Below are 18,964 nucleotides of genomic sequence, written 5' to 3'. Positions count from 1 at the left end.
CTGGGGGTCAGAATGTCCAAGACTGTCAGAGTTCAATGTCGCCCAAGTGAGTCAATACGTCGAAAGGTTGATGTGATGCGTCGTCCATCAGTCTCAGTATGTCCATGACTTCAAGTAGTCGCCCCTGTCAGTGTCTTCTCAGAACGTGAAGACGTCGCCCACAAAAGTCAACACGTTGTCCATTGATGTCATAATGTCTCGAGACAACGCCATGAAGAGATTGTCCCTGTCACGTCCCCCAGTGAGTCACGTAAGTCTCACGATTGTCATAACATCCAAATTTGCCCCAAACCTCGCCCGTAAGTATGTTCACTACTGTCGTCATAATGTCTTAAGTCTGCCAAACGTATGAAGGTTAAAATATCCAAGAATGTGAGGATTGTCAAGCTGTCATCCTATGAAGAAAAAGAGAGAGATAGAAAGTCGTCGTCTTCAGCAGCCAGTAGTCTAGGGTGTCGGTCGAGTCAGCAGGGAGATGAAATCACCTTCAGTTTTGTAGTTCCATGTCCGTCGTAGAGTCGTACAGCGTCTAGCATCTCTGTCACCAGCCACGATATGTAAATCACTCGAGACCTACGCCAGCACCTCTTACTGGTAAACTTGTCATTTCATTGTGATATATGTTACCCGTGATTGTCTGTCTATTAGTAATATAAGTTATTTATCACAGGCATCAGTAAGTCGAGTCTAAAGTGTCTTGCCGTATCTTGTCAGGTTTTGTCTGTATCAGTTCATCACAAACTGTATTGCCGTTTTGGTTTGTCCGTAGAATTCGTCGTCAGTCTGTGTTCTTGACTTCAGTTTGTCCATTTGTCTTGTCTCTGTTATCAGCCGACCTAGCATGAGCCACGTCATCACCCTCTGTCGACTGACTGTCTGGCTGGTAGTCTCCCTGACAGAGTTACCTGGTAAAAATTAGAATCCACAGCCAGTCTTGTTCATTAATTGTCTCTTTGTACGTTCACTATCTAATATTGCATTACATGTGAACGTCGTCGCAGTTTTTAGTCACAGCTGAGTCTTGAACTACGGTAACAAGTAAGTCTCGTCTAGGAACGTATTCTATTTTGTCACGTCCGGCCTGGGTTAGTCTTACTTAGTTACCATTTACTTCGCGTCGCTGGAGGCTGCCCCCTCGGACTCCATCTCGCTGTACTTGCTGATGGCGTCGGCAACCATCTTGGAGAGGAACTGGAAGGTGGAGGGAGAGGGAAGGCCTCTTGCCTCCTCAGTGGATCTCTTGCTGTAGCCGCCGGCACCGGAATCGTAGGACTGGTAGGTTGAGCCGCCACCAACACCTACACCGCTGCTGTAAGATGGGACGGGGGCGTAGTGGATGATGGGGTCCACGGAGCCGGTGTCACCATATCCTCCCAGCTGCTTCACGTGAGCTGTGAACGACAAAGAGTTTATTAATAGATTTAAGGGTTTCACAAAGAGAGAATGAGAGACTATTACACAAAGAGTAAAATAATAACTGACGGACAGAATGAATAATACAAACAAAGATGGAATAAACGAGAGAGACAGACAGACAGACCAACATACCCAACAAGATAGCCAGAAGAACGAGTATGGCAATGTTGACAGCGAGGATGGGGATAGCGAACACACCAGTACCCAGACCCCCGATGGCGCTGAAGAGTCCACCAAACAAGTCAAAGTGTCCTGTAGGGATGAAGGTGCCATGGTCACCAACGTCCAGGCCACCAGAACCGTAGGGGACCGAGGAGATAGTCTCCGCCCCACCATGGCAGGTCGCACATGCTCGACCTTCAACCGCACCGTCTTCACCAAGATGAACCTGAAATAAGTGGAGGATGTTTAAACAGCGAAGTCATGAGTGCCGGACTAAAAACTAAAGTTACTGGCGAGTTATATGAGTGTGAGAGTTACGTGAGTGTGTACAGTAAGGAGTTGATAGCGTGAGCTTTCACTTTTCTCCTCCTCGATTTCTAAACTTTTCTTGTTCCACATTTTGTCGTCCATTTTTCTCTTCTCATCTTTCCATTTTCTCTCTCTCTCCACCGTACATAAATTGGGGTGTGAGGAGGAGGATAAGATAATTGATAGCTAGATAGATAGAAGCCCCTTGAATTTCTCTTGGTTTATTGTTTTTATCACTGAATTATGTTTTCATGTAGGGATCAGGAGTTAGTTTAAGCTGACTATCGGATGTTTCTTTACATATTCCTCCAACGGCATAACCTGCATGACTAATCAAAAACAGAGATGTCATAAATATTTCTATTTCTAAACCGTACATAAGGAGGGCCAATGAGAGTCAAGCAGGGATTGAGACACGAACCTGATTGGTCGCGTCGACTTCCATCTCGGCGAGGGTTGAGCCAATCACCAGCGCGGCAGAGAAGAGAAGGTAGACCCAAGACATCTGGAACAAAAATCGTATGTTAGTTACTATCCAACCACAAGAGGTAGAGGGTGTGGCAGGCGATACTGAAGCTCCAACAACACAGATGGAGGGAAAGGAGAGAGAGAGACAATGTGTGTGTGAGAAGTAGGTGTGGACAATGAAGAGGCAAGAAGGAGGGGAGAGGGGGGGGGGGGGGGGGGGTGAATTTATGGCCGTGGCTGGAGAGAAAGAGAGTTTGAGAAAGCACAAGTTGAGGTCAGTCATGTGATCACAAATGGGTATTAGAAATTTTACATCATGAGTCTGCAACAAATTGTTTATGGCCAAGTAGGAATGTTTATTTAGAGGTACACAGGAGTCTTAAGTACCTCCCAGAAACTCTTCCGGAACAACATCAAGGATCATTATACATTATCATTTCAAGAGATCGCATTATATCCATTGTAGTCACTCGCCAATCACGAATCACTCGCCAATCATGAATCACTCGCCGCAAGAAAATGTAACAGTGACCCAGTACAGCCAGGGCCGGGGGGATGAAGGAGTGACCCAGGGAAGTAGGTCAGGTGTGAAAAGGTGAAACTTAGTTGTTTGGGGGTTAAGGCTTAGCGGGGGTAAGAATGGAGCCTCTAGAGCAGTGGTTCTCAACCTTGTTTGCCCCATGCTCCCCTTTCACCATGTCAGAATGTCATTCCCCCCTCCTTTCCAAGATTGTCTGCCTCAAAAAGTGCATTCCAAATAATATGCATATAATACTGAAAATCCTTTATTTTTTCCATATTAGTATCAGTTCCCCCCCCCCTGAAAACCTGAGGGGGGGGAAATTCCCCCCCCCCTGGTTGAGAACCCCTGGTCTAGAGTGTGTTGATAAGACTCCGTTGAAGAGCCTAGCGCACGAGAGGCGATGTGGGAAAATGGTGAGGTTTTGGTTGATGGTGGTGAGGTTATGGTTGATGGTGGTGAGGTTATGGTTGATGGTGGTGAGTTGAGGTGAGTGGCGGGTGATATGAGTTGCTTTGTTCTCTCGTGGGTTAGTGGCACAGGTGAACAGTGATGACCTGTGATGACCTAGACTTGGTGGGGGGTGTCTTGTGATGTACAGTGTCCGGATGGTGAGGGAAAACCTACCCGTGCCCCGTATTGCTTCAGACTGACACAAGACCCTGTCCTCATTCTAAATATTGTTCACTACATTATTTCGTCTTATCAAACCATTGTAGTATTGGTATATGGTTTATCACCTAAAGACTCGTTACTACGGAACACAGAGGTAAGATACTGTTACCATAACTACCACTGTCTTAGCAAAATATGGAGTTAAGCCAGAAATTTAAGAATACATATTATAATAGGTGATACTGAAGCCTTCATGATCTGAAATTATCTTTGAATCGTATACCGGGAGGAAGGTTTTCATGGGATCAGGCTAATACTGAGAATTCTCAAATATTTCTCATGGTATACCGTTCTCTCCTTATGGTAAATGCCTTCATATGTTTAAAAGTACATCTTGGCGTCGCTCTGTTTCTTAACCTGACATGAATTAGAACAATGTCTCTCGTGAAAACAAACAAACTTCAGGATTAAAGTGTCTGAAATGCGGCAGGAGACAGTGTCACCTTCAGGAGCAGTGAAGGACATGAGGGAAAACAGAGGCGGTCTTTGTTGCGCTGAGGTGAATAGTGGGTACAAAGCCGCCATTACTGAGGCACATGAGCCGCCTGCTGGGGGAGTACACGAGGCGAAGACTAGGCGGTGGATGTTACAGAGGGTGAGTGAGACAGTGCGGGATAGACAGAGGGTGCGTGAGAGACAGAGGGTGAGTGAGAAACAGTGTGAGACAGGAATAAAGAAGTCTGATAATGAACACAAATAGAATCATCCACTATTAAGTACTTCTGATGGGTTTTTTTTATCGACAAATAATTCTCAACAACAACGTAAATTAAGGAAAAAAATATGAATAACAAAGGAAAGGAAGACTGACAGCAAAGGAAAAAATATATAGTGAATACAATGAATAATACGAGAAAAACAATATATTTAACCACAACTATGTTACCTCAAGTTCCTCCACCTGTCAGCGGATCACCAGAAGGACTTAAATTACACACCTCTGGTCTGACCTCCTGCTTCTTGCTCTAAACGAACCCCACGAGACCACACCCAACACTAGCATAATAGTGTAATGACCGTACACACACACACACACACACCGGATATCCTGAAATGACTTTGAGATTACCGGATACGTCGGAAATTTGTCAATAATTCACTGTAAATACTTGAGAAAGTCTTGAAAAAATGATTAGACCGAGAAATTATAACAGGTTTTTACATTAGCAGACAAATAATATGACCTCGATGAAAGAATTCTGTGGCTTTCTTTTTAAATTCATGTGACTCAGCCAGCCAGGACAGGGATACGAACTGGGGGACTGAGGAGGAGTGTGGCCCGAGACGACATACACCATCCGTTTCAGGTGACACCACAGCGTCTCTATCAGGTTAGGTTAGGTTAGGTTAATCATAGAAAATTGCTGATTATCGAGTCCCTGGAGGGTGTTTTTTGCCCAGTGAGATTGGCTCAATTCAAGTAATGCTATTTTCTTAGTCGTCTGTTTACAGTTGACGGACGGACGCACAAACGGACGGTAAGATTGTATTCCCATGTAACTAATTACCTGAAAGAATGGTGTCCGACTCAAGAAAACTTTACTCTAGAGAACGAAAAATTATATTCAGATTTTCAGTATTCCAGAGGCCGTTTGGATATAGTCTGTGCCTTGAATATGAGGAGACGTAGGAGTAGCCAGGACTAAGGTTTGTGGGTCTCTAAGACGGGTCATGGCATCAGACGCTACCCTGAGAACCTGACGTTAGATAATATTTAATATATATTTTTTAATCTAGAGACATTCAATACGCTACAGATATATTATTTACGTGTGTGTGTGTGTGGAGCGAGTTAGTGTGTGCGTGTGTGTGTGGAGGGGGTTAGTGTGTGTGTATGTGTGTGTAGAGGGGGTTAGTGTGTGTGTGTGTGTGTTTGTGTGTGTCATCAGAGTGGACAACATCACTGGGAGAAATTCAAGAAGGTCATCGCCTCTCGTACCTGCGTTGCTAAGTGTGACGATCGACTCTCTAACCGTAATATTATCGTCATCTCACTCGAGGTTTCTCCAGGTAACACTCCCACACTACATCCTTCTGTGTTCCTGACTCATTTTAAGCCTTTTAAGTTCTCCAGATAGAAACAAACCGACCCACGTAAAAAAAATAACAAGGTTGAAGGCGATGTGGATGACCCTCTGACTCATGGTGGTGGGAGGGTTAGAAAGAGTGTCGAATTGTTGCCTCTTATCTATTGTAATAACAGCTCGGTGGTCAGTAATTCACAGTGAGGTTTGCACTCGATACCTCACACACACACACACAGGCATATCGTTTCTGTTAGGACGTATTAAGGAATATAGTTTAATCGTCAGTCTGTTGGTGATGTTAGTCTTTGGAGCCATTGTGTTATGTGTACTCGTATAGTATTGTGTTTTATGATATTTATATTATATGTTTTACACGACCAGACCACACAGCCTACCAGACACCTATTAGACCACAAGAGTTATCGTAAATGTCCAAAGTAATGAGACACACTTATATACCATGAAGAGACAAATTATCCACACACACTTAATGCTTGTTGCTGACACACACTGCCTCGGGCTACATAACCACTTACTGCCACTCGACCAGGTAAACCACTTCACCTTCTTACTCACACACACCGTCCATCATCAACTAACTCACTTACATCCATTAAAACTTTGAGTTACTTTGAGATATGTTTTACAGGTTTGATTTTAATAATAATTTTGATGTTAAAGTGGAAAGGAAACCAAGATGTAGATAAAAAAAATAGGAAAATTCAGTCTTGTTTTGAATCAAAGAACCATTTACCGACACCTTGCTGCCTCTGAAGGTGTAATAAGCCATGGAAGCTCTTAATTAAAACCTGTTCTGTGAGAAATAACTAACTTTACACCTCAAGTCTGCTACAGGCGTATAACAACTCATTGTCTATGTTAGCAAGTTTGTATTCGTCAGTAACAACTTTGAATAATTTTTACCTTATCGAGATGCAAAATATATTGATGCTAGTTACTTCTAGTTAAGAAAAATTATTAGTGGGTGTTTTTGGCAAGAGTTTCACCTGTAAAAATTGTTCTTTTTGTGACTTGAGGATAAAATTGATTCTAAAACACAGGGAGGATGTTGAACCGACAATCGTCCTATATGTTACTCGTAATGTTCAGAATTATTTGTTCTCTTTCTGATTATGTATCCTCGTGTTATCAAATTTGTTCACTCTAGTTAACCAGCAACTCTGTCACTCGTGGTGGGAGGAAACAAAAAATAGATTATATTATGCTTGCCAAGATCAGGTATGCCCGGGGGGGGGGGGTGTTTCTTGGGTACGAACGAGTCTACGAAAACAAAAACTTGTCTTATGTTAAATAACTCAACAGATCAGCTTGATGCCGCTACCACCCTCATCAACCTCCTCACACTTGGTACACAACACAGCACTTGAACCTGAAGTCGATAAATATGGAAACAAACAACATTAACAACAACAACAACAACTACTACTACTACTACTATGGGATTCGATTCGTCAATAATTGGTTGTATTTGAGTGAGGTCCACATTATTTAGGCGAGATACGCTCAGTACAGTAAAGCCTTTGTCAAAACCATGAGCATAGCCTTTTGCCTTTAACCATTGGGTCTGTGAGGTTTACTGTGGTGAATATTGTAGCTCTTCACATCTCGATATATGCAAATGAAGTAAGTAGTTATAGATATGATAAGACGTATAAAGAAAGTTTTACCAACCTTCCGCTGTAATCTTCATGTTCATCTTTTACATCATAAACTATTAACAAATACTTAATGTGCTCAGGTAATAAGTGTAATGTAGTCTCGTTTACTTTTATCTTGGAATTCAACAGGACAAAATAATTATCGAGTGTAAGCAGTACACTTGTTCACTTAATGAGTGGTTACAGCTGGATTATCTTCAAAGGCAAAATTTTTCCTAAAGTCTGTCATCACGGTGCTAAGAACTGGTCTGGCGGGCTAGGAGCAGGTACAGTAGTGATCGAGTTTGTCGCTTCTCGCTCCTGCCAACAAAACCAATTCCCTTTTTTAAAAACATATATACAATCGACCGTAAGACAATGCCCAGGTTTTGATATACAATATAAACCTTTTAAAATATTGGTATTGTGTTCTGTTTTCGGTGACCCTGTGCAGTATATAAGGAAGGTGGCCAAGGAGGGAGGAGGGAGGTAGGGACATTGGTCTGTGACGCCCTATATGTGTTTAAGGTCAACAATTTTACCTCGTCTATATTTTATCTATAAATCCTATGGGTGTAAATGTCTTGGTGTCTCTTACTACCGAGTCATCTGTGTGTGTGTGTTGTAGGTTAGACAAGGTTTAATATTAGGCAGGTTTCTGACCCTCTCTGAGCCTGCTTCTGGACCGGTTAATTGTTATGTAGATATGTGTGTGTGTGTGTGTGTGTGTGTGGCAAACTGCTCACAGGTACGACGAAGCTTCTTCAAATAGAGGCTGAACACACACACACACACACATACACACACACACACACACACACCAGGCCACACACACACACCAGGCCACACACACACACACACCAGGCCACACACACACCAGGCCACACACACACACACACCACACACACACCAGGCCACACCACACACACACCAGGCCACACACACACACAAACACACGACTTTCAGCCCCCTTCTTCACACACATCACTGTCACAGGCGAGACAATCACTCAGTCAAGGCAGTCGTAACTCTCCCACCTGACAAAGTCCTGAAGACAATGAACAATAGTCGATTGTTATCTTCTTTTCTTCATCTATAACTGTAAGAGCTACGAGAGGAAGGAGAAGGAGGACACGCGACTGTGCTCTCACGCTAAATAGTATTCAAAAGTATTAACTCAAATTATTATCGTCCTGTGGTTTATACTTTGGGTGGATTATTTTATATATTTAATGAGGTTCTGGTTAATGGAGAATAGTTTTGTATGGTAAGATGACTTGGTATTTATTCACGGTTAGTTTTATGGTGTGATAATCTATATTTACGACTCACTTTTAACCCTAGATAGGTTATGTGGGGTCCAGAAATCCCCACCCCGAATTTATATGAATTTATTACTGTAATGACTGGATGACTTGAAAGATTCTTGAAGTCTGTATTTACGATGAGCTTCAATTACCAGGTAGGTTAGTTCAAATTTAAGCTTATTTCTATAAAACATAAATTGGTATTAAATGAATAGGTGATATTAATGTTGTTTTATAGGGAGTTTAAATGAAAAAAATATATATAAGGTGTAGCAGTGCTTGTAAAGGCTGGGGTGGAGGGACAGATAATGACCCCCCCTCCCCCCCCACACAACAACTATCACCACCCCCACCACCACTCCTATCCTCATCACCCCCCCTACCACTACCGGCAGGAGGCAGAAGCTCACCAGACCAGAACACTACACAAGAACCACAATAATCTGACGTTGCCTTTATCTTCAGCGCCGTGTCTGGGTAGTCCTCCCTGACTTGTTCCCCCTTGACGAGACGCCCCAACACTGATCCTGGGTGGTGTGTGTGTGTGTGTGTGTGTGTGTGTGTGTGTGTGTGTGTGTGTGTGTGTGTGTGTGTGTGTGTGTGTGTGTGTGTGTGTTTCTTATTTATTGTTTAGCTCTGTATTACCGCTTCCTATACTTTATCACGCACCACACTTTCCTTTGTCTCTAATTCTTCTTTTTATCGCTGTCTCTTGTATCTTGGTAGAAGATAAGGATAATAAGGAAGTATTGGAACTTAAGATCTTATGTGCTTGAGTGTCGGTCTTATTACTGATGATGTAACACTTTGTTTATGTGTCATTTAGTACGAGTATAGACAAGCTTCCTGGCTAACTATATACACACGTTAGCACACATACACACGCACATAGATACACATACACACACACACACACACACGCACATAGATACACATACACACACACACACATATATAACAATTTGTTCTGGTTGGAGCCTTGTTAAGAAAATGATTAGACTTAGCAACATGGTGATATATGCAGTCAGCTGAGGTGTCGAATCTGCCACTTTTCTTGTCAAGATCAGACCTAATTAAAATCGTGGACTTGGATCAAGAAACCTAACCTAACCTCTGAAGTTATTGACATTTCGATATGGTTTGGACATGTTCAGTGAGTTTTAAGTTGTAGGTGTGATGGTGAGCGAGATGGTGAAGGTAGTGATGATGCGAGTGTGTGTGTGTGTGTGTGCTCAAAATTGTATGTGTGTACGTCTTCTTGTGTCTGTCGGAGTATGTGTACAGCCATGCATATCCCTCCAATCACCGTCCCAGGCAGAACCAGCTAGGAATACTCCACATGTTCCCAGTAGCTTGTGGACTTGACTACCCATTGTGTGGCATGACCCTCGCTATTGAGGGTCTGTGTCTCTTCCAACAATAACTGCTTCACCGACCTAGTGGTAACAGTGGTTGATGTACCCGTCTTGCTGGCAGTAGATAAGGTCGTCATGAAGCTTAATATAACACGCCGAGTGTGACGGAGTATGGAAGATGACAAACAGAAAAGACGACAAGTTCCTACACCACAAAGGGAGGTTTTGAACGACCTGAGTCAAGCGAGAAAATTAAGAAAAGGATTTAGTTTTTTATTTGATTAGGGTCACTCATGAAGACAACTGGGAGAGAAGATAATGCTATAAATATTCGATATGGTATTAGAAAGTTTAGCTCAATACGAAAATTATCGTATAATAAATCAATATTCCGAGTAGGAAGACTTGAGAAAGGGAAGGATACGATGGAATAAACTCTACAGAAGGCGCTGAAGAACCACTTGCCTTGACCTGCACCAAGTAGTCGCAGGTAATAACCAGGTAGGTGTCAATCTCGTTCATGAAGTAGCATGGCTGGTCCAGGAGCCTTGTGTAGTAATTTATACTACAGATGAAAAGAACAAATAAAATGAGGAAGAGTAAAAGATAAAGAGAAGAGAAGTAAAGGAGAATAGAAGAGACACAGAAGTTGGGGTGGAGGAGGACTTGGCAAGAGAACAAGAAACTGAGGTAAATGATGGTAGAGAGAATAGGAGAGAGAATAAATGGAATTGGGAGAGGAAATGGTAGAGATATTTTTAACCATGTTTGGTCTCTCGGTTTGTTTGAATGTCTGGCTGCTCGGTCAGCTGTTGCGGGCACCTGACTCCCTCACTCTATAATTATTTTCAAATGTCAGGAAGCTTTTGTTATACAAGGCGGAGTCTCACGTTCAAAGGAAGCAAGTTTAAGATGAAGTTCAAAGTCAAATGATAAGTTCAAAGGAAATATTAAAGTTTTAACACCAGAAAAAGTTCAATGGTAATGGTCAACTGCCGTACAGGTCAACTGCCGTACAGGTCAGCTGCCTAAATATTCCCTCTGGTCTTCATGGTTCCTCAGTGGCAATGTGTTAAGAATTCTGAAAACCTGGACCATCAACACGACCCACACACTGCAGTCACCAAGGTCCTCTGCGTCTCCACATACAACTTGAGTCTTAAGATAAGGTGTTCCTGTATCAACAACCACCTACTGAATCTTTAAAGGAACAAATACACCAACCCATGCTCCTGGGTCTCCTCTCACTGTACATTGTTGTTTAACTCTGGGTGACGTTTTGGTGACAGCGTTGTTATTTGTGAAGTGGTCGATGTTAAATTCATACTAATTACATTAAATTATTTGTATTTCTCACACGAGGCGCGCTAATCTAACCCAACCTAACCAAAAATTATCCTAAGATCGCTAAATTTGGTTAGGTTAGGTTCGTGTCAATTGCTTTAGAAAAAAAAATTAGTGGACATGTTCGTATTTTTTTTATCAACATTGGTTATTTTGCATATTACAGCCACACCACAATTGACGTCCCTAATGTAACTCGTGGTCTAGAAACTCCACAGGGCATTTCTCTGGGCTAACATCCACAGTTAACCTCATTGTACTCACATGATAATATGCTGACTATTCCTGAAATGTTGTCACGTCACCACCATTATTGTTTTATGGACTGTGAAGGATATTGTGGTATTGAAATTTTTCACGTCGTTCTCGTACTACTGTCAGAGGACGATAACCTCCGAGAATCTGAGTTAATATTTTGTGAAAGATAAAATATTCTGATAAGTATTCTTGGGTTGTTCATGTTAATACCGGTCGCTGTGTGTGTGTTAATCACTGAAACGAAACGGATTATCACTCCTTAACCACTGAAGATCCTAATTTGCTTTTCGATATATACCGTGTGTGTGTGTGTGTGTGTGTGTGTGTGTGTGTGTGTGTACCTGAAGAACGTTCGTGTAGGTAAGAATGTTTATTTGAGGATTAATCGGAGGAACAAGGCTTCGTTCACCTCAAGATGACTCGGCGAAATCATTTGCTTGAGGGAAGGCGTTAATAATCATCAAATAAATCCTGTTTTTACCCTCGGCCGCCACAGGAGATGATTAAAGCAAGCATACAGTCTGTGTGTGCTAGTTCAGGATTTCGTTATGGTTGTCCGTATGAGTTGATGAAAGGGAGGGGTAGGTAGGGGAGCTATGTAGTGAACACAGGTAAACAAGGAGTGTAGATACAGAGGTGGTGGGGGGGGGGCGGGGGTAGGATAAGTGAGGAGGTGGTAAGAGATACAGAAACAGCGGGTGTAAATGATGCACTTTAGATGGACTTCACACTCTCCGATTAACACACTCAAGATAACATTAACCAAGGCGGCATTGTGAGACTATAAAAGGCTGTGTGAGCTGTATGCGATAGTCTCATAACAGGAGAGATTCTTAACATGGGAAGGAAAAGGTTTTAAAAGATCGTGTTTGACCAGAATATATTGTGTGGGTGTGAGTTGGGAGGAAGGCCTTGGGGTACGAGGATGGGTGAGGGGTCAGTCAGGTTGGTCTTATATACGGTGGTAATGTTCCCAGAGTAATTGTTTATTGGCATGTGTGTGTGTGGGGAGAGCGAGAGAGAGAGAGAGAGACTCTTTGACTAATCATCATTAATTATCATTATTTACATTGTCTCGTCTTCTTGCCGCTGTTAATCGCACCTTTCCTCAGCTTCACGTCACTTAGTCATCTCCCACCTGCCATTAACGCTCATAACGTCACCTGTGTGGCGCCCCTCCCAACACCCGGTCACGGAATTCTCTTAATGATTTTTCAGAAATTCTCAGAAAGGAAAATAAGTCGAACAAAATCGTAACTAAACTTAACCTTCTGTAATAGTAACCCGTGTGTGTGTACCTGACGTGTGTGTGTGTGTGTGTGTGTGTGTGTGTGTGTGTGTGTGTGTGTGTGTGATCAGACTTGGTAAAGCAGGTTAATTGTCACGATCTGTTATATCCGGGTCAACTTAGGTCAAGTACGCCGTGAACTTATTCGAAAATATATTGAAATAATCCAAACTCTTCTACATTTCCACTCGTCTATTGGTTACGCCACAACTCTGTCATATAAAAGTTACCTGTGTTACTAATCACTTACCTTACCTGTAACTGTACACCGGCATTAAAAACTCTCACTCACCCCCCCAACCCCTCACTACCCTACCCCCCTCACTCCCCCCACCCATCATCATCCCCAACCTCCCCACCCTCACCCCCCACCTCACCTTCCCACCCATCCTCCCCTCCCTCACCCCCACCCCTCCCCCTCACCCTCCCCCACTCCCCCCACCCATCACTCCCCTACCCCTCACCCCGCCCCACCCGAAAGATGAAAACAAAGAAGAAGAAGAAAGATTAGAGACGGTAGAAGAAACGAAGGAGTATAATATGAATAAGAGAAGGAAGAAAAATATATTAATACCAAAAATATAAAATAGAAGAAGAAGAAGAAGGAGCAAGAAAAAGAAAAAAGGAGGAGGAAGAAGAAGAAGAAAGGAGGAAGAAGGAGGAAGAAGAAGAAAGGAGGAAAAAGAAGAAAGAGGGAAAAGAAGAAGTAGGAACACTGCCCTGGTCCAGTTATGAGGCAGGTGACCCATATACACCTGTGTGGGTCCAGGGAGCCAATCACACTGTGGGGAGCTTCTCGCGGTCTTAGGTAAATATACACAATAACCTTCACACAACACACCACAGGTTCTAAATACAGTATTACTCTGATACCAAGTGACCTGAACCTTGGACTCTTATCGCAGTGAAATACCAAGTCGATACAGAATGAGGAATGGGACGTCCAGCCAAAGCCACCACTGTTATCAAGAGCTGAGCACAGAGATACCTGGTCTCTTGTTGGCCTGCACGCACCACGACACTTAGGAGATTGTGAAGACGACAACGAGGGGGTGATTTATGTGAAGGAGAGAGAGATAAGAGAAAGGAGAGGAGAGAGACACAACAGCGTGAAGAGAGAGCTAGAGAGAAATAAAACGAAAGACACCTGACGAACACCCGACGAACACCCGACGAACACCCGACAAACACCCGACAAACGCCCGACGAACACCTGACGAACACCTGACGAACACCCGACGAACACCCGACGAACACCTGACGAACACCATCTGTCGCTTCTTTACGTATTTCGTGTGATGAGGTGTACACGACTCGGCCACCTGTCGTAATTGGGTCTCGTTACAGTTATTCATTACACCTGTACGTGACCGTGTAATGTGATGTAATTTTACCTATATGAAAACGTCCGGAGCATGAGGGAATGAGAAGAGAGAGGAGGAGACCGAAGAGGAGGAGGAGGAGAAGAGAAGAAGAGAGAAGACAGAACAGGAGAGAGGAGAGGAAAAGGAAAAGAGAGGAGGAAAAGAGAAGAGAAAGGAGACAGAGAAGAGAGAGAGAGATAAACTCGATACGATTGTCATTTTTATAGTGACATTCGTGTTTGTTTGCTCTCGTGTTGAAGTTTTCTGAGAGATAGCAGACAGATAAAGTTTCTTCTCATTGTATTTCATGGTGACGGGTTACTGTCTATTGTTTACGATAAGAAAGCACAGACTGGCCTCGAACTATCGTAGGGAGACGCGAGTGAAAATCTCCTTATATCGGCAGCTTTCTCTTCGTGTGTGTGTTTTGTGTGTGTGTGTGATCAAGACACACACACACACACGGTCATCCGGATATCATAACCGACTAGTATTTCTTCCATTCAAGCAGCATTAAAATCAACCACTAAGCTTCAGTTACAGGAACGTTGGATAAAAACATAAATTACTCCAGATTATTCGCTCAGGAAGAAGGTTAAGCTGAACTACCGTTGTTTATTACAGAAATTATAATTCTTGTCTTAGTTTCACGTAAAAGAAGAGTTCATGTAGAGTTCAAAAGTACTTGTACATAATATTGAAATGTAGCTTTCTGCATTTACCTTGGTGAAAAAGTTGAATATTTACTCTTCAAATGCAAAAAACAAAGGTGTATTTTAATATTTTATGCCGAATGCAAATGTTTGAAATCAGAACGGGACTTAATGGTCGCCATGTATTTAGTTTTGAAACATCATAAACACTTTTTAGTCACGACACATGTTTTGGTATTAGTAATTATATGATGAATGATCCGAGGTTATAATTTCCTTCTCACAACAAGATCTCTCTCTCTCTCTCTCTCTCTCTCTCTCTCTCTCTCTACACAATACAGGTAATCTTTGTAGACACCCTCGTACAGTACACCCAGGTAAAATATCGTAATTACTAGTCATTATTGGGGTTTGTACACTCGCACCAAAAAGTATCGGTGCAGGGTGAGATCGACGAGTTCCGAAACGATACGTATACACTGTGATATGTCGGGAAGGTTGGTAAGTGTATCCTCATAACCCCCCCCCCCTTCCCTAGGTGTTGCCATATGGCTGACAATCAGGGCTGCCAACATACTGCTGGAACAACTCGCCTTTCCCAATACCTATCGTCACTGGTCTCAAATTGTTCACACTACAGTATGCACCGATACTTTTTGTTGCGAGTGTACCTACCCAAGCTACCTGGGGATAGGTAGTTTACATCCTGGTGTAAATGTGTAGTAACATTGACCAGGTGTGTACAGGTAGACACAGTTCCCCTTTTTTCACTAATTAATCCTGTTCCTTGGTACGAAATTGTATGTATTTGTTTAAAAAATGAAATATAATGGCCAATTACAAACACACACACAAACTACACTATAGTACACACACACACACACGCACATATATACATACACTATTAACATATTACAAAAAAAATCGATTTAAAGTCATTCCACGATGTTCCTTCAGGCATGAAAAGCTACATTGCTCAGTTGTGATACCAACTAATACTATAACCAGTCAGTCGGGTACCAAACTACAGCGAGACTTGAGGTAACAAAGATAATTGTTGGGCTACAGCTTTTGCTACAGTAAAAAAAGAGCAAAATACAGATATTATGATGTTTCCCTGTACCCGGCGGCGGCTGGTCGTAGCAAGTACACATGGCCCGGGTACCTGGGCTCTTACTTCAATTGGAACCTGATCTTAATGGGCCCTCGTTCTAAAACTATATATCTTGGGCTTGTGAGACCTCTCTTGGATTATGTAGTTCAGTTCTGGTCACCGTATTACAGAATGGATATAGAATCCCTAGAAAGAATTCAGAGGAGAATGACAAGACTAATCCCGGGCATTAGGAACCTTGAGTACAGAGACAGGTTAAAGCATCTTAATTTGCACTCCCTTGAGAGACGTAGAGTGAGGGGCGACATGATCGAGGTGTATAAATGAAAGTCAGGGCTAAACAAAGGGGACATTACAAAGGTACTCAAACTATCCAACCAGGAGCGAACTCGTAACAATGGTTTTAAATTAGACAAATTTAGATTTCGGAGCGAAATAGGTAAACATTGGTTTGGAAATAGAGTAGTGGATGAGTGGAACAAGTTACCGAACGTCATCATTAACTCGAATACGCTGGATAGGTTGAAACAGAGGTTGGATGGATATATGAGCGATAGGGGCTGGGGCCCTTGGGCAGGCCATCCTCGATTTCGAGGGGCTTCCATTATTATTAAACGGGACTGCCCAGTATGGCCCGCTGCAGTTTCCTCCATTCTTATGTTCTTAATAGGATTTAGCCCTAATGAGTCGTAATCTTGTTGGTAAGGTTACATTAGGTTAGGTTAGGTTAGGTTGGACCTATTAGGGTTAAGGCCCGCTTAACCAGTTGTAGGGAGCGAATCAGATAGGGTTGAGTATGGGGCGGGGCTTACTCCTCAGGGGCGGGGCTTACTCCTCAGGGGCGGGAGCTGAGTAACCAGTTTGGGGGCCACGAGGGCGTTTATCGTTTGTTCAGCTGCGTTGACCCGTGTAAACGCTTATTGCTGTATGTAAACGCAACTATAGCCTGACTTTACGAGATATGTTATAATCAACCTAACCTAACCTAACCTAATTATGCTTTTATATCGATAGAATTATTTGACTTTAAAGGAGAAATTATCGTTCAGTTTCTTTACGAGTCAAATGAAATAATTCAGTTTTGTTGTTTTACTTGGTGGCTGATTTAGTGTGTGTGTATGTGTGTGTGTGTGTGTGTGTGTGTGTGTGTGTGTGTGTGTGTGTGTGTGTGTGTGTGTGTGTACACCTGCTGAATCACACGCATACACACACACACACACTAAGATGAAGGGAAAACCGTGTTGACTTCACTGGAGAGGTATTTATGATTGAAAACCTTCTGCACCGTTACGCAACCTTCCTTTCTAAACCTGTATAGTAAAGCCCTTCATATACGTTCAGCATCAAGTACAGTGAACGCATCAAGTACAGTGAACGTATCAAGTACAGTGAACGTATCAAGTACAGTGAACGCAGCAAGTAGAGTGAATGCATGAAGTACAGTGAACGCATCGAGTGAACGTATCAAGTACAGTGAACGCCTAAAACATCGTTAAGTGAGGTTAATTGACTGATCTGTGTTACCTTACGTCGTTACTCCTGATTATAACGAAACTATTCTTCAGTAAATGTAGTTCAGGTTTGTCACTCATGATTAGAGTTTTTACGTAAGAATCAAGTTTATGGTTGACTGTGAGAGGGTCGTCAGATGCTGTCTTATCAAACTTTGGCCTAAGGAAGATGTAGTATAATTTCCGAGCAGAAAATATTATGTTCGAGACAATATATGTAATTTGGATATACTTTTTTATTTTTATACTTGAAAAATTTGAAGGGGTATTATTTTAAACGTGTGATAGGATCGTTAAATTACTGTGAATTTAACTATTTTATATTATCTTCAAGACTAATATGGGGTAACTTTACAATTATTTTTAAGGGGACGATCCCTTTAATGTTGTGTATACGGAGGAAAATGATGATTGACGATATTAAAAGTTTAGAGTTGTGTAACTGAAGTAGTTGTCACCCGAATGGAAATCTAAGCAGTTAAGGTTTAGAAATTTACAACGAAAAACATTATTTGGTGAAGGAATTTTGTGGTTTAGGAAGGAATTAGACATAATCTTTTAAGTGGGACGAGGGATTAGCTTCTGAGTTTAATATTGACGTCTTAGTTATTTTAGTTGTGAAATATTAAGTGGTGAGGGTCATCAACAGGGGGCTTTCGGTGCCTCGGGAACAACACATCACTACAGCCAACCATCAACAGAAATATGATGGAGCCTCAGGTACAGACTCTTGTAGTGGGATTCGTTGATATTTTTATGCGTATACGTTAATAAATCTTTTACCTCTGTCAATCTTTAAGGGTAAACCATTGGCGTATTAGAGTTCCAGAGTGGAGTGGTTACGATACGATAGTTCACATGATCTTCGTCTTCACATCCTGAGTTACTAGTTTCATCACTGTGTTCCTGCGTGTTATCCGAGAGCACCAGAAGCTATGATGTATCTATAGTACTATTTCACGATGGTGGAAACGCACGTTCTCTTGCGTTGTAACACTAAGGCGACGAAGAACTTGAAGATAACGTTACACTAACTCTGGCGGCGGAGAGAAGAATCAGCAAGACTCATTCGTGGCCCACCGGAGAATCCAACACACACATCGCTAAGACATATGATCACCAGCTCCCAGAAAGATGGGAAGCAACTGTCATCACACACACGAGATACTCACGGTGGAGGATTGTGGTTGATGGTTGCTAAACAAGCTTGGACTATGTTGTGGATGGCTGCAGAGTCCACGGGTGTATATATACCGCCTCCCCCGTGACCTCGTTCGGTTGAAGATGTACGGAATGCATCGGTCGGGCGGGGAGGGGTCCAGGGCAAAAAAAACCGCGAGCGAAACTTTGGTGTCGTTTCCTGAGGTGACGGTCTGGAATATTATCTCTGCTCGACTTTCTTTCTTCCTGTACCACTAAAGCGCACCGTCATCACGATATATCACAGAGTTATTAATAAACAAAATAAATATTGTGTGGGAACTTCTGGCTATGATGAATCTTAACTTAATGCCATAATTTCAAGCACAAACGAT

The 18,964-nt window shown here is 42.5% G+C and overlaps 1 protein-coding gene across 1 annotated transcript; it reads right to left on the bottom strand.

Moving 5' to 3' along the window:
- Positions 1-434: 434 nt before the first annotated feature.
- Positions 435-18,786, bottom strand: LOC121858353. Its single transcript, XM_042354785.1, has 4 exons — positions 18,602-18,786; positions 2,309-2,392; positions 1,549-1,804; positions 435-1,391 (listed from the first exon to the last, which is right to left on the bottom strand). The coding sequence occupies exons 2-4, from the start codon at positions 2,390-2,392 to the stop codon at positions 1,108-1,110; spliced, it is 624 nt and encodes a 207-aa protein (XP_042210719.1). The 5' UTR covers positions 18,602-18,786; the 3' UTR covers positions 435-1,107.
- Between the last annotated feature and the right edge of the window lie 178 nt (positions 18,787-18,964).

Source organism: Homarus americanus, unplaced genomic scaffold (genome assembly GCF_018991925.1).
Source record: "Homarus americanus isolate GMGI-L3 unplaced genomic scaffold, GMGI_Hamer_2.0 scaffold57980, whole genome shotgun sequence".
Classification (NCBI taxonomy): Eukaryota; Metazoa; Arthropoda; class Malacostraca; order Decapoda; family Nephropidae; genus Homarus; species Homarus americanus.
This window is presented reverse-complemented; position numbering and strand designations above follow the sequence as displayed.

Excerpts from the sequence above, each read along its gene's own strand:
- LOC121858353 (XM_042354785.1), bottom strand. The coding sequence starts at position 2,392 with ATGTCTTGGGTCTACCTTCTCTTCTCTGCCGCGCTGGTGATTGGCTCA. Across the intron at positions 1,805-2,308 it reads AAGTCGACGCGACCAATCAG|GTTCATCTTGGTGAAGACGG; the intron begins GTTCGTGTCTCA and ends CACTTATTTCAG. Across the intron at positions 1,392-1,548 it reads TCTTCTGGCTATCTTGTTGG|CTCACGTGAAGCAGCTGGGA; the intron begins GTATGTTGGTCT and ends TGTCGTTCACAG.